Source organism: Pogoniulus pusillus, chromosome 11 (assembly GCF_015220805.1).
Source record: "Pogoniulus pusillus isolate bPogPus1 chromosome 11, bPogPus1.pri, whole genome shotgun sequence".
Classification (NCBI taxonomy): domain Eukaryota; kingdom Metazoa; phylum Chordata; class Aves; order Piciformes; family Lybiidae; genus Pogoniulus; species Pogoniulus pusillus.
The window spans coordinates 2,916,802-2,933,124 of record NC_087274.1 but is presented as its reverse complement, the minus strand read 5'-3'; the positions used below and the strand labels follow the sequence as shown (position 1 = coordinate 2,933,124).

Here is a 16,323-nt window from a genome sequence, read left to right as displayed (position 1 = left end):
GAGGAGGGGGAGGAGGCCAGCAGCCGCAGCGCCGCTTTTGTCCTTGGCCCTCCAGCTCGCCCAACCCCCAGCTGTTTCAGGTCAGCCACCACTTGCTGTTTTCGTCCTTCTTTCCCCCTATTACCTATCCTTAGTACATAATACGAAATCTACCCTGAAAACTTCCAAACTGCCGTCCTCCCTCTCAGGCTCTTCCAGAAAAAAAAAGGCAGAGGTGAAGCTGTGAGCTATCGAACTGCTAATCTCCCTGTAGCTATACAAACGCAAATTGACTAAACTCCGAAACGACCCAAGGAAACCCACAAACTCTTCCCACCCCACCGACCCCTCAGCATCCCCCTCAGTCCCCCAGCTGTTGAAGACTCGCGGGAGACCCCTCGGCTTTGGGATGCGGTCCGTCGGAGATGGGCGGGCGTGCGGCGGTGAAGGGGGCGGATCTGAAGACTGTTCCGCCGAGCCGCGGGAAAGGGAGGGTCCCGAGCCGTCCGGTGCGGTCGCGTCTGCCGTCGGTCCGTTCTCTCTTTACCGTCCGTTCCTCTGTACCTTCAGTAACGTCTTTTACCGGCTGAAAACTAAAAGTCCGTGTCCCGTATCGCGTGCAGCCATCCGCGGGGACGCGCGGGCTACAACGGCAGATTCGACACAGTACACACAGCGGCAGGCAGCCGCCCTCCGCGCGGCAGGGCCGAAAACTTTTCCAAGCTGAGAAGCGATTGTAACTGGCTGCCGGCGGGTCGCTACGGGCAGCCGCCATCATGGGTGTGTCAGTGAGTCGCTATAGGCAGCCGCCATCATGGGTGCGTCAGCCGCAACTCAGTCCCAAGCGCATCTCTCCCAGCGCTCCAGTTAGACCGATCAAAAAGTCCTTAGCTTTCTACGTGCAGCCCACAGAGCTGAAGCAAGACGAGATGTCTCTCGGAGACTAAGACTCGTCAGCGGGGACAGAAAACAAAGTCATTCACATAGTGATAAACAATTGCACACGCCCAGTTCTTCTCGGGGGCTTGCAAATGCTTTGCAACGAACAATCAGCAGAGAGTTGGTGTGGTCTGCATGCCTCGCGGCAAAGTTGTGAACTCAGAGCGGCTCGCAGGCTCTGCTTCAGTCACAGATGGTACTATAAAGGCAAATCGCCGGCAACCTTGTTGCGAACCGCGTATTGCTCCTGCGGTCAACGTGGCTACAATCGGGCTACCGGGCGCGGCTCCAGTAGGGAAGGAGGGCGGAGGCGGGCGCGCGGCGGGCGACACGGGTGCCCGCCGGGATCGTACGGCACGCTCATTTTCAACTCCGCCACAGAGCTGGCAACCTTCCCAGCCACGCCTTTAACAGAAGCAGCTCTGCCGAGACCGAAAAACCGAACCACGGAGCCTTCTCTCTCCGGGACGCTCGGGGCGGGGGTGGAGGAAAAACCTGGCGCCGCGCACGCGTCAGAGCTGTTCGTAGCGGCCGGCAGGGCTAGGAGTAATACCAGGAAGACCACCGCCGCCGTGTTTCTTTCGGCTTCCATCTTTAGTAACGCGCGGAGCACCTCCCGCCGGGCGGGACTTAGCTGGCGGGGCGACTCAAAGTCTGTGCCGTTGCTAAGAACCGCGTCCCACAGTGCGTCTCCGACCTCCCGCTGCACTTTCGATCTTAAAATCATGGGAGGCTCTTTACTCGCATGACCCTGCGCATACGCCCGGGCCAGCAGCTCTCAGAGCTCAATGTCCGTCGAACTTCTCTCACGAGATAAATACGCCAGCAAACGCAGTGCCCCAGCAAATCCACCGTGGGCCTTACCTGCCTTACACACGGGCTGTTCACTCCGGAAATGAACGTCCAGACTACTGCCACCTCGGGGCAGCGCTACCCGGCCCAGCGGCACCGAATGACGCTTACTCTCTCCGATACGGAGAACGTCCCACAAGTTGATCGGACCCCTCTGTCTTCGGGCCAACCCTCCGGCCCCCAACGCAGTCTCACCTGCGGCCGGCTTGTGTCCTGACTCCTCTGTTCGAGCGCCAGATGTTGGGAATCACGTTCGGTGGAGCGCTATGGGAAGATGACTCTTTATTCACCAATATGGTTAGATGGTCAAATCCCCTTTATTTCCGTGATACAGTGACTTATATGCATTCTAGCAAGAGGCGTGCTCAGCTTAAGATTGGTTACAGTCAGAGGGTCCAGGGTTACATGTAAGGTGTGCATAGGTTAACTTATCACAACATTCTAAGGGTCAGCCTCCCAGACCACCCACTCCAGCCCCCTTGGTTATCTAGTCTCTGCCCACTGCAGCTGTGTGTGGGGTGCTCAGTTGTTTACATCTCGATTTCCTAGCCTCGCTGGGAACCAAGGACGTTCTCAGCGCCACTTACCCATGTTTATGACTTTATGTCCTCGACTGGTGAGAAATTCTTCCACACTCCTGCAACCGTCCCTCTTCCTTTAGGGGTGAGCTGGGACATGAGCCAGGGTTTAGCCTCCAGTGTAGACTTCCTGAATAGCTCAAACCTCCCTAAATTCGCATTCAAAACACTCGGTAAAATACTTAAAGAATTTTACAATCCCTTATTATGAAGTGACATTTTGCTGACATAAATCCATCTGGAGTTAATGTTCAGCATGATTTAGCATATGGGTTTTTTCCCCCTCAGGTCAGCGCTGAGAGATGAGTGAAAAATGTCTTTTATTTTCAACTGATCTTGGAGAGCATGTTGCAGAGGTAAGAGTAATAGTTTCTGACAATTTAAGTTTAAAAAAAATTAAGAAGAACAACAACCAAAACTGAGAGAGGCATGCTTGCCAGAAAATTCCTGGCCAGCTGGAGAGTTTTCTCTCAGCAGGTCCCCTAAAAAGCATTTGGTGAGGGTGCCCTGGGACAGTAGTCACAGTAAGGAGGTGTAAAAGATATTGTTTGGCTTACTGTTTTATTGTTGTTGGTTCCCCCCCCCCCATATGTATGTGCAAACAGCACAAGGCTGAGCTATGCCTGAGGCAATAAGCATGGGGTCGTTGAAGAATATTTTGCTCTAGGTATGGGAAGTAATTTTGGTTTCCATTTTACATAGCTTCTGGAATTGACACACTGCTTTCCACAGAGCTGCATGTTTTGTTATTTTAAATAAAGTTGTAAGGCTTGGGTTGTTTTGACAGCATATAATAGGTGAAAAACTAGTTTAGTCTTTCTCCTGGTTTCATTGGAATTGATGTTTGCCTGTAGCTGGGTAGCATCAAGGTCCTGTGCAAAGATAATTTTTTTAACACTGCTTTTCAGCAGAAATCCAGAGATACTGTTCCAAATTCATGGAACCATGAGCAAATCACAGTTGAAGCAGATATTTTAGATCTGAATTTGGATTACCTCTCATCTCTAGGTACTGTCATAGGTGTTGCCTTGTTTTGGCTAGTTGGATCAAGGAACATCTACCAACATCCTGAGTTACAGATGGAGTTTCAATACCTACAAGTGGCTGTTGTCAGGTCTGAGATAGCAGTTTCATTACCCACATTGCTCATCACTCAGCTGAAACTCTAGACTGTTACCAGAGCTCCCAGATTTCTATTTCTTTGTGTAGGTGTCTACACTTCACTGGAGAGGCAGAGAGCTTGAAATACCGTGCTATTATTGCAGTGGAACGGAAAAGTTATGATCTTAGCTCCAGGAGATGGCACTGTGTCCTCTCCAGGCTAAAAATTACATCCATAGCTTTGAAATGTACATTCAGAACCAATGAAATCCTGAGGGGCTTTTGCTCTGTCTCGTTATGAAACACACATTTCATTGTAGACCTCAATTCGTCTTGCAACTGTCTCCAAATAGATTTCATCCCTTTTATTTTTGCAAATGACTTAAACGCAGGTACATCTTTTACCCTTGTCTGTGCAGTGCCTGTGGTGATGCTTCTTTGAATGCAGCTCCACAGCTTTTGCAAGAGGAGAAGCAGCACCGTGAACGTTCTCTGATGTACCTGAGGTTGTGTAACACCTTGGGGGTCCTATCTGATTTTGGAACTCTGCTTTGTGCATATAAGGTTAGAACTTAACAGTGCGTCAATGTCTCTGAAAAGCACAACCCCGAAGTATATGAGAAACTGATTCAACTAACAAATTTGCTACGAAGAGGGCAAAGTCTCCCACAAAGCTTCTGGCTTAATTGTTCAACTAGGAACGAGGCACTTGTTCACTGAACTTTCTGTGTGACATCTGAAAGTAAACAGCTGAGGGGGCGATGGGGGAGGGGGGAAGAGTTTTATTTGTGTTTCCAAATCTGCTGGCTGATAAGGCCGGCCTGACCGAAAGGGAAATGGGTGAGGCCGTCACATCCTGTGCTCTGTCTGCCGTGTTCGTTGTCCTCTCCTTTGTAACGAGGGACGGGCCAGGAGAGCGGAGCCGGCTCTCCGGCGGTCTCTCGCGGCTCTCCTCTCTTACACCGCGTTGTAAATGTTTTGCAGGGTGCGTTGTTAACACGTAAGGCAATAAACTTCCCCAGAATTAACTGAAGCCGCGATTTCTCCCGGCTCGCTGCTGCAGGCGGCCCCTTCCCGGGAAGCACCACTGAGCAACGCCCGGAGACCCCGGGGTGCCCCTGCCGGGCTGGTTAAACCCTTCCGAGTGCGGCGATGGAGCGGTAGTTGCTCCCCCTCCCGTCCCGTCCCCCCTCCTCCCCTTCCTGCCGCCCCGCTGATGTCAGCCGCGTCCCCGCCGGGGCTGCTGCAGCCGCTCCGCGCTCGCGGCCACAACTCGCCCGCGGCTACAGCGGGAAACCCGCGGCCGCCGGATCGCCGCTCCGCACTCCCCCCCGCCTCTGCACACACGCACCCCCGCTTCCCGAGCGCAGCCGGAGCCGCGGCGCCTGCACCCGCGCTGCAGTGGGGAGGTGGGAGCCGCGTTTGGCAGTCGGGGAAGGAAACGTTCTAAAAAGGCTTTGTCTCGGGAAGCAGCATCTCCCCTTTCCTGCCGGCCGCCGCGCTGCCGGCCGCCGCCGAAGCCACAGCTTGGGCTCGGTTGTGCTTTTGGCCGCCTCAGGCATGCCTTGATTCCAGCCGCCAGAGCTCTACTGTTTCTGTACCCTTCCGACAGAGCTGTCGCGATCGCGTCTGGGTTTTGAGGCTCGGTAGCGTCTCCGGGTGCGAGCGGCTATCTGAAGGAGGAAGAGCTGGAAGAAGAGAGCAGTTGTGGTTTTTCTTCTCGCTGGGTCAGCCTTGCTGGATGGTCGCCTTACTCTGGTGGACACAAGCAGAGAAAGAGGCGTGATTATTATTTTTTTTTTGCCGTGCTTGTTTTTGGTTGTGATCACCGTGCAGAAATAACCACTTTTCTCCCAGTTTGCCGGTCCGCACCGAGGCAGCAGGAATATGCTCATGAAGGAGTACCGGATCTGTATGCCTTTGACAGTTGAAGAGGTAAGCGGCCGGTGCCCGAGCTGGCACCTACCGGGGGTTCGCTCCTCTTCCGAAGTGAGTCGAGGTTGTGTTTGTTTAATTGCATTTTTTTTCTTCGCGTAATGAACTTGGTAGGAGATGTTCGGTTGGAGAGGAATGTTTTTATTGGAAACCAAGGCAATCCTGAAGGCATTAAAGTGACTCCAGTGTATCAAAAGCATTGGGCCATCCAAGTGTCCGTTATAAAGGTTTCCCAATCGGACTTTTAAGAACAACCTTAACACGCGTTTGCATTTTGTGCTGACATCTCTTAAATCGTTTGTCCTCAACCCAGCTTCTAAACATAGCTTCACCTTTGCTTAAAATCCCCTCGGATATAGAGGTGGCTCGAAACTCTGGCTCAGGTAGGGTGGGTAGGTGGTAATTTAGTAGTGAAACTTTTGGGTCATTGAGAGAAATGCTTGAAAGTCGAGCTGCTGGTGCTCGATGTTCTTCTAAAGTCTGTTGGGGATATTGTGGGTTTATTTACCTGCAAACATCCTGCCTGCCTGTTGTTTTAAGTGAAGTAGTAACGCCTCCACGTGCTATATAGCTACTTTATGAACATAAACCGTGGTGGCTTATAGGTGCAATAGGTACTGAGAGGCCTGGTGGCATCTGTCAGTGAGCTGCTGCGTTCTGCTCTGCACTTATAGGGGAAAATGATGTTTTATTTAGCAAATATGTTATAGACATGGGCACTGAGAGGAGAGAAGAAGCCCTGCTCCTCACCGCACATTCTTAAGCCAGCTCGGCCCCACCGAGCCCTCACTGCGCATCTTGAGCCGGGATGGGCGTAAAGTTTCTCCTTCCATCGGGTGCCGCCAGGGGGAGCCCGAACTCCCCGGGCGCTGCCAGGGGGCGCGTTACCTGCCGCCCTGCCCGCGCCTGCCACGGTCAGCGGCTCCGAGGGTCGGGGCCGGGGGGAGTAGTGCTGGCTGCTGAGTGTTCCCCTCTTCCGTCCCTGTCCCCCTGGCTTAAAATAGAGTCACGTAGCAAATTAATTTACACCTTTTTTTGCTTACATCATAGCTTTGTAGACTCGTTCCGGTTGGAAAAGCCCTTTAAGACCATTGAGTCCAACCACCCTCTAACTTTACCGAGCCTGGTGCTAAACCATGCCCCTCAGCATCACATCTCTGTGTCTTCTAGACACCTCCAGGGATGGGGATGCAACCACGTCCTTGGGGAGCCTGTTCTGGTGTTTGAGAACCCTTTCTTCTAATGTCCAACCTAAACCTCCCCTGGTGTAATTTGAGACCATTTCCTCTTGTCCTCTCACTTGTTACTACGGAGAAGAGCCTGACCCCCACCTTCATCCAAACTCCTTTCAGGTAGTTGTAGAAAGCAGTGAGGTCTCTCCTTGGCCTCTTTGTCACCAGGTTAAACGACCCCACTTTCCTCAGCTGCTCCTCCCCAGCCCTGTTCTCCAGACCTTTTCACCAGCTTTATTGCCCTTCTCTGGATCTGCTTCAGCACCTCAATGTCCTTCTTGTGGTGAGAGCCCCAAAACTGAACTCAGGACACACCAGTGCTCAGTACAGCGTGACAATCAGTTCCATAGTCCTGCTTGTCACGCTGTAAATCTGTCCAGGTGAGGGGTTTTGCTGCACAGTTTTATGTTGCTTTTCAGTGTATGTGTGAAGGAGTCCTCAGCAGGCTCTGGCCAGCCTGATCTAGGATAGGTTGTCCCTGCCCCTGGCAGGGAGGTTGGAACTGGATGATCCTTGTGGTCTCTTCCAACCCTTACTGATTCCATGGTTCTATAAAGTTGTCATTTCAATGGCCTTTTTGTCTGGGTCTTCATATTTGGCAAATTAGCAGTTTTCTGAACCTGTGAATTTAAACTGCCAAATATTTACTTCGGGCTGCTCAGGAAATTCCTGCTGGGAGCAGGACCGAAAACCATCACATGCATGGAGGTAAATAGGCACAGATTTCATTCTAGCATTTTTTCAACCAAGTTATATAGTGTGCTGTGATGTTGGATGGCATTACTCTTTTCATACATAATGTTATTTGTTTGATTGTGTTATCCAAATGTAGACATTTTATCCACTCCCAGTTCCTGATGTCCTCAGACTACCACACTTAGTTAATAGCAGTTCATTATGTCATCAGAAGGGAGCAAATCTGATTTAGGTTGAAAAATCATTCTTAAACAAGATTTCCAGATACAGGAAAGTTCAAAAATCTCCCCAAACAGGAATGGTTGATGTATGATGAGGCAGAAGACAGTGTTGGAAGTCTTGTTCTCTAGAATGTTAACAGAATTAGTAAAGATATTCATGAGTCTTGTAGTTTCTCTTAAGTCAGATAATCCCTTATTTCATCCAAGAGCTGCAGCTGAGATGCCTTAATGAGAGATCTAGAACATGTCTGATATTTAATATGAATTTATTATTAACTAGGACAAAATCATATTAAATTAGCAGTTATCTTATTTTTATTATAGTATTTATGTACTAAAAAAGTCCCACACTTTGTGCAGTTGTTCTTATTTGGTCTTTACAACTCACTTTTCTCTGTTTGGAAGTCCTGGCTTTTGGCCTGTGCACTTCATACAGACATTCAAATGCAGTTCCTTGAGCACCTTTTTTAGCACTGACTTAACAGCCACCCATACCTAGATTTCTCATGACACGAGTGAGAGAAACCCAGCCTTGATCTGTGGTGTTGTGACCCAAACCAGAGTAGCTTTCCGCATCATTCCAGTGAAAATAACCAGGCAGAGGAGGCAAAACAGAGGTTTACTGTGTCAGCCAAGCACCTGTACCTGATAACTCTGCGGTCAGCTTTTACGTGTCATGTGGAAAACTGTGTTAAAATGTTGCGTAATGTCCAGTCTGGTAACTACAGCTCATTATTTCTTCATGTAGATGAATAAGCACACAGCAGTATAGCAATTAGTAGTACACTGGCTGACCATTAGGACCTAAATTGATGTCTAGAGAAGAGTAAAAAACTGATGTCCTCATAGCAGCAGCAGCATTGTCTCGTCTCCAGGGATGGAGAGTTGCTGGCATGGTGGGTAGGGAGACTCTGTGTAGCTGGCTTTCATTAGCTACCGCAGGTCCTGTTCTGGAGGCATTCTTTTGTTGATTCCCTTGCCAGATAAGGTACCCAGATGTTTATGGGAGTTTTGTTTGTATACCTGTCAGATTGGAGGCCAAATGTTTTCTCACAAGCAAAACATTTCCAGAGAAACGTTGACTGCTCCAAAGTTAACTGCTCCTGTGTGTTTTGGGCTATAATATAGGAATCAGAAGCTCATCTTCGTTTCGTGTACACAAGCACCAGGAAAGCCAGGTTGTTCCAAAGGTGCTTGCTGAGATGCAGTGGCACCACACTACAGTTCTTACTCAAGGCTGAGGCTAGCTTACTAAACTGAACTTTCATTGACACTTATTTAGAACTCTTACATCTGTGGTGAGTGCCCAGTGATAGGACAGGCAGAAATTAGAACACAGGAAGCTCCATCTAAACGTAAAGACAAACTTCATTGCTCTGAGGGTTCAGGAGCACTGGAGCAGGCTGTCTAGAGACGTTTGGAGAGATTTCAAACCTGTCTGGACATTGTGATCCTGGGCAACATGCTCTGGGTGACCCTGCTTTTGCAGTGGAGTTGGACTAGATCATCTCCAGGGAGGTCCTTTCCAATCTCCACCATGTAGGGATTCTCTGATATTGTTGCATCTGCATCATCTTTCAACTGACTTGAGGAAGGACACAGCATGTTAACTTCTAAGCAGAGTAACAGCAACTACTGTGAAAACTTTGCAAATTAGGTCAGAGTGTAGCTAGCAGTTGAGGAAGCCATTCTGATTGCCAATTAGAAGCCATTCTTCACCTCATTTATGATACTTTTGGGAAGCATGCACAGAATTTCAGTCCTTTTGTTAACATCTAGACCTTATAAATGCGAAAAAGGCATTTCTTTTCATTAATGTGTGAAGCAAATTCCATGTGTTGCAGTAATTGCCTAGGCTCTGTTACCAATCCCCATCCCAGCTGCAGCTAATAAAGGAGCCTGCCCCTTGGTTATTTTTCCCTTTGCATTTTCTTGTGTCAGTTCATTCTTACAAATAGCTTATTACAGACCATCACAGAGTCGTTTTGGTTGGAAAAGACCTTTAAGATCATTGAGTCCAACCATTATTTAACTACCAAGTCACAAGGGAATATTGTAATAGGTTGCATTGTGAGTTTTTTCATAGCATCAGTTAAAAAATACATTCCTAAGCAAGTCAAAAGAACACCAAGGAATTGAAAAGAGCAGAGATGTTAAAAATGTCTCAGATTTGGGTCTCATTGCAAGTCATCATTCCACAGTTATTCAGAGGCAGGATTACATGAGGTTGCTCTTTTGAAATGCCTTTATCTGCAAATGTGAACCAAAGCTGTTGGGTCAGCATGTTAGTGTTACAGCTTCTGTTCTGGAAGAGGCAAAGTCCGGTGAAGTTTATCGTTTGTGTGGAAAGTGATCATACCTTACGGGAATAGGTGGATAAATATTATTGCTGGTTCCTGTTGAAAACCGAGTTGTTCTTGCAGTAAAATGCTAACACAGAGGTGAAGCCAAGTTGTATGCATTTAAAAGCTGAGCACTGTAGCTATCTTAGAGTTTCTTCCCTGGAAACAAGGACGACCATTACCTTTTCTGCTCTTTCTGAACTATAGCGCTGTGGCCAGTATCTAAAGTCCTAATGGGTTTTTCTTTCCTTCTTTCTGCTGAACTTGGTGGAACTGCTTCTGTTGTGTGCTTTGATCTGCCTGCATGAGGTGTGTAGGCACAGCAGTATTGTCATGAATACAAACAAGCAGAGACCTGCAAAATGTCCAGAAATGTAGAGCATCATTTTTCAACCCCAACCCCCCCCCCAAACAAAACCCTTTCAACATTAACAGATTCTCGGTTTAGAGGTGTTGTGCTTGTTCCTTTATAAAACATTTAGTGTTAAGCTCCTCTTGCAAACGTTAGGAATTCTCCCAGTGTGGATTATTTACATAGAAATTCTTCCAACAACATGTGTGTAAACAAGATTTGTATTCTCCGAGTCTTGTGTACCTTTCTTCTTCAAAAGATTTCATAGTCTGCTGTTTTGTGCACAAAGTGTACTTGTTGTAACATGTTTTATTCAGACAGATTTCAATCTTGATGAAGGTACTGGAAAAAGTGGGTTTATGCCCTGAGAGTTAACAGGTGTTAGGATGTTTAGACATAACTGTGTGTATGTAGAGGAGAAAAGCCTTCAGTAGCATATAAAGTGCAAAATACCTTTTCTGTAAGCTCCAGTTACCTACCGCAGGATAAACTGCCTCTACCCATCCTGCAGTTGATGCAGATGGTTGAAACAATAACCACCTATGTAAGCTTTTAGATTTTCCAGCTGTAACCACAGAACTTAATTTTAAGGATATGTAAATATATGGAAGAGTCGAGGTGGCATTACATTGGCTGTAAGCAAGAGGACTGTAAGTAAACAGAAGGTGAAGTCAGCTCTTCAGATTTAATTCAGTTTAATTACTGTAAAACAAAGTAATAGTTGGACAGTGTCGTGACCATGACCTCTGCAGAGGAAGTTTATCTGGCAGTTTTGAGCTGAATGAAGGCTTCTTGTGCAATTTTAATTTAAGCTATCAACAGTTCTGATGCATCTATAGTCTTCACTGATTCCTTTACAAGACACTGAAGTGCTAGAAGTAAGGAACTTTTTATACTCTAGTTAATTCTTTCTGCATATGCCTCACCAGAACATCTCTTCTCCCTGGCAACCAGCAATAGAACAAGGGGACACAGTCTCCAGTTGTGCCGGGGGAAGTGTAGGCTGGATGTTAGGAGGAAGTTCTTCACAGAGAGAGTGATTGGTATTGGAATGAGCTGCCCAGGGAGGTGGTGGAGTCACTGTCCCTGGAGGTGTTCAAGAAAAGTCTGGATGAAGCATTTAGTGCCATGGTCTGGATGACTGGAGAGGGCTGGGTGCTGGGTTGGACTGGATGATCTTGCAGGTCTCTTCCAGCCTCATTGATTCTATGATCAGCTTTACCTTCTCTTTTTTGCAATTAATGCAGTGGAGGCACTGATATGCTAATGTGAAGAGTGTTAATTATTGATCTAGAAAAGCTCATTGTGCCATTATATATACCTTTTTTGCTCCTCAAATGAAACAGTTGTGTAGGACTCTTGTTAGCAAACAGCCCTGATCTAGTCTTTTGTGGGCAGTCATATCTACTCACATCACAAGGCCTTTGCTGCATGCAGTGTGACCTTAAGCTCACCTTAAAACTCATGGACTGGGAATAATCTTTTTAATGATAGAACAGTTAAATAGGTGAGCAGAAGTTAACTTTTAGTCTCAAAGAAGAACAGCTATTTAATTTTTTGGTGCACAGGCTGGGTGTAAGGATGAACTGATAAAAATGAGGACTGTGTTTTACCATGGGAAGAAAATAAATACCTTGCTTTAGCTTGGCCTTCCTGTACTAGTTATAGTCACCTGGAGAGCTGTAAAAGCAAAGCAGTGCAGAGCAGGTGTCAAATCTTTATTCAACTCCACTGCAAATAGAAGGCTAAAAATACCCAATTTTATCCTTTACTCTTGTTTGCACATTTCAATGCAACTCTGTGAAAGAAACAAGACAACCTTTGTTCTTAAAGTTTCAGTGTAAATCATTAAAAAAAGCTGTCAGTGGAAAGGATTAGATATTACCCAAGGAACTCCAGACTCTGACATATGTCTCTCTTCATCTCTCTTGCTGTCTTTCCCTGTCAACACTTATATTCCTCAAGGTATATATATAGCAAATAATACTACACGTTAGATTTGAAGGCTTTCTTGGCAAAATATAGGGCCCAGTTTTGCATTTCCCATGAAAGAGAATGCAGCTTGTCAGGGTTTCAGGACATTTTCGAGCTAAAGCACTCTACAGGGCTTTGCTGCCGTCAAGAACTCTATGGTGTGTTTGTCTTTGAAGGGTAATGTAGGTTCAGAAACAAAAGAACAGGAAGAGAAAGACACAGAATGTCAATACTGACTTTTAAAACTGAGTACTTTCTGTTTTTTCACTCCAGTCACTGAGAGGATGAAGTTCTTGTAAGAGTTGATGTGAATGCTAAATGATCAGTACTTTGGAAATTGTGGCCACTTTTGTTTGTGTACTTGGTAGTGAATGGAGATGCCCTTGAAGTCTGATAACCCTGCTGTGGTAAATACATTTTTCTTTTGGCCATTCTGCTTAATTTCCTCATCTGTCTAATGGTAAGGTTAGAAATAATATAATGATACCAATTTTCATGTGTTGTTTTTTTTTCCTGACTACATGTTAAAAAATGTATCCCTTAAAGCATATAAAGCCCTTCAGATCCTAGCAAGGGAAAGATTTCTCTAATAACTCAGAAAGGGTGAAAATTCAGCATTCAGTTTAGCCTGATAGGCATTTGTATTGTTAAAATCTTTTAGAGATCGTGTTCTTTGGTACAAAAGACTGCCTAGTCAGGTAATGGAAAACCCAGAGTGTAGAACAATGATTCATTCATCATATCCCTCTTTGTGACTTGTGAGCTGACAGATATGTTCCTCAGGCTGTCCTTAGAGAACCAAGTCAGTTGTGCATGCAGAAACACATGCAGGCTTTCCATCTTGTAGGTCTACCCTAACACACAGGCAAGCAGTAAATAGATAAGGATGGAGATAGATGATACACACTGAGACCATTGAAACCCACTCAAAAGCTGTGGGTGAGGAATAAATCTTTGTATCCTCGCTCATGGAAAACTTACTGGTCATTTAAAATGACTTCATTTTAAAAGTAGAATTTTCCTTATGTTTTATCCATATCTTCTGTGTTTCATAGAGCATCTACCATGCCCAGCAATATATTTTGTTAGACTCAGTATCAAAGTAAAACAAATTGTCACCTTTCATGCAAATTTGCTATGATAACCAACACAAGAAGGACATGGAACTGTTCGAGTGGGTCCAGAGGAGGGCCATGAAGATGCTCAGAGGGCTGCAGCAGCTCTGCTATGAGGACAGGCTGCAAGAGCTGGGGCTCTTCAGCCTGGAGAAGAGAAGGCTTCCAGGAGACCTTATAGTAGCCTTCCAGTATCTGAAAGGGGCCTACAGGAAGGCTGGGGAGGGACTATTGACAGGCTCTTGTAATGACAGGACGAGGGGTCATGGGTTTAAACTGGCAGAGGGGAGATTCAAACAAGATGTTAGGAATGGCTTCTTTGCAATGAGGGTGGTGAGACACTGGCACAGGTTGCCCAGGGAGGTTGTGGCTGCTCCCTCCTGCAAGGGCCAGGTTGGATGAGACCCTGAGCGATCTGTTCCAGTGGGAGGTGTCTCTGCCTATGGCAGGAGGGTTGGAACTGGATGATCTTTGAGGCCCTTCCAACCTAAACCATTCTATGATTCTATAACCTGTGGTGCAGCCTGAATAACTTGTGTTGTCATTTTGTGCCTGGACTTAAGTGACATTACCAATGTCTGTCTGTGTAGAGAATGTGTGTAGAGAACAAGGAGAAAGGTGTTCCCCAGGGCTTAAAATGGAGTGAAGAAAATGTAATTTAGATTTCAGCTTGGGTTAACAGATGGGTTTACGGTCTGTAGGTGGAGGAAGCTCAGCTGGAACTTAACCTGTGTTTACTGGAACTTAACCTGTGTTTATATATAATACTTTCAGTCTAGCCTTAGTCTTGTTTTTCTCCTCCTCGGTTCACAGACTCACACAGAAGGTTAGAAGGGACCTCAAAAGATCATCACGTCCAAACCCCTGCTAGAACAGGACCCTGTGGAGCAGGTCCCAGTTTTGGTTGTATGTTATCAGCCAGTTTTGAATCCTTGCACAGGTATTAAAATAATTCTTGAAATTGTTTTTATAAGGTATAGTTCAAAGTACTAAATTGTAGAAATTATGGAATCACAAAATTGTCAGGGTGGGAAGAGACCCCAAGGATCATCTAGTTGCAGTCCCACCCTACCATGAGCTTTTTAATGGCTTGCCTGGGAAAAAAAAATGAAGTGTTTCTTCTATCTCTTTCCTGTTTGTGGTCAGAAAATGTTGAAGCCGTTTGAGGCTCTCAGAGTTTTCTACTTTGACATTTCCAAAGCTGATTTTACAATCCTCCCATCTAACTTGTGCAGACACAACTTGTGCAGATACTTAATTTAAAGAGCAAGGAGTCACATGTGCTGAGTCACATGCAGAAACGTTGGTAGAGTGGCTTTATTAAAAGCTCTCCAGAAACATAGTGATCTCTGTTTAGGAGTTTTTCCATGGCTGTGCTAAGATTAGTCTTGCCTAAGCGATTTAGGAATACTTAGCCTTGGTGGGAATTGTTTTCTGTGAGCAAGCTGAGTGTGCCTTGTTCTCTGTTTCATCACACTAAATGTCACCCTGGGTTTAATGTGTTGCCCGATTACTGGCTGTGTATGGGGTGGGGGTTTAAGTAAAAACTATTACTACAGTATATGGTAATGTGGTAATGACACTCCAGCCTGACCTCAGTGCCAGGCAAGATCGTGGAACAGGTCATCTTGAGTGCCATCACAAAGCACCTACAGCATGGCCAATGGCTCAGGCTCAGCCAGCATGGGTTTAGGAGGCGCAGGTCCTGCCTGACCAACCTGATCTCCTTTTGTGATCAGGTTACCTGCCTGGTGAATGTGGGGCAGGCTGTGGATGTAGTCTACCTGGACTTCAGCAAAGCCTTTGACATAGTCTGCCACAACAAGCTCCTGACCAAGCTGGCAGCTTGTGGCTTGGACAGATTAATTCTGATATAGGTCAAGAACAGGCTGGAAGGCTGGGCCCAGAGAATGGTGGTGGATGGTGCCACATCCAATTGGCAGCTGGTACTAGTGGTGTGCCCCAAGGATCAATGGTGGGCTCAGTCCTGTTCAGTATCTTTATTGATGAGCTGAATGAGGGGATTGAGTTCAGCATCAGTAAGTTTGCAGATGACACCAAGCTAGGAGCAGGTGTGGAGCTGTTGGAGGGTAGGAGAGCCCTGCAGAGGGACCTGGCCAGGCTGGATGGGTGGGCAGAGGCCAAGGGGATGAGATTGAACAAGGCCAAGTGCAGGGTTCTGCACTTTGGCCACAACAACTTCAGACAACACTACAGGCTGGGGACAAAGTGGCTGGACAGCAGCCAGGCAGAAAGGGACCTGGGGATACTGGTAGGTAGTAGCTGAAGATGAGGCAGCAGTGTGCCCAGGTGGCCAAGAGAGCCAATGGCATCCTGGCCTGGCTCAGGAGCAGTGTGGCCAGTAGGACGAGGGAGGTTCTTGTGCCCCTGTGCTCAGCACTGCTCAGGCCACACCTTGAGTGCTGTGTCCATTTCTGGGCCCTTCAGTTCAAGAGAGATGTTGAGATGTTGGGACATGACAAAGCTGGTGAAGGGCCTGGAACACAAACCCTATGCGGAGAGGCTGAGGGAGCTGGGGGTGTGCAGCCTGCAGAAGAGGAGGCTCAGGGCAGAGCTCATTGCTGTCTACAACTACCTGAAGGGAGGTTGTAGGCAGGTGGGAGTTGGTCCCTTCTGCCAGGCAACCAGCAACTGAATAAGGGGACACAGTTTCAAGTTGTGCTGGGGGAGGTCTAGGCTGGATGTGAGGAGGAAGTTCTTCACAGAGTGATTGGCACTGGAATGGGCTGCCCAGGGAGGTGGAGGAGTTGCTGTCCCTGGAGGTGTTCAAAAAAAGACTGGATGAGGTACTTGGTCCTGTGGTCTAGTTTATTGGACAGGGCTGGGTGCTAGATTGGAGTGGATGATCTTCCAACCTGGTTGATTCTATGATTCTAAGATTTTATATAAAAGTTATTAAAAATATATGTAGAAGAGAACCTCTTGTGGTAGCATCACTGTGCTGCTTGGAAGGTTACCAAAATACTGAGGTCCACTGTGAACAAAA

The 16,323-nt window shown here is 46.9% G+C and overlaps 1 protein-coding gene across 1 annotated transcript in view; it reads left to right on the top strand.

Moving 5' to 3' along the window:
- PITPNC1 (phosphatidylinositol transfer protein cytoplasmic 1) overlaps positions 1 to 16,323 on the top strand; it is a 100,808-nt gene that overhangs the window by 5,867 nt on the left and 78,618 nt on the right. The window contains exon 2 of the mRNA XM_064150600.1: positions 2,637 to 2,704. Coding sequence (XP_064006670.1) covers positions 2,651 to 2,704 — 54 coding nt within the window. The 5' untranslated portion in view covers positions 2,637 to 2,650. The remainder of the gene's footprint in view (positions 1 to 2,636; positions 2,705 to 16,323) is intronic.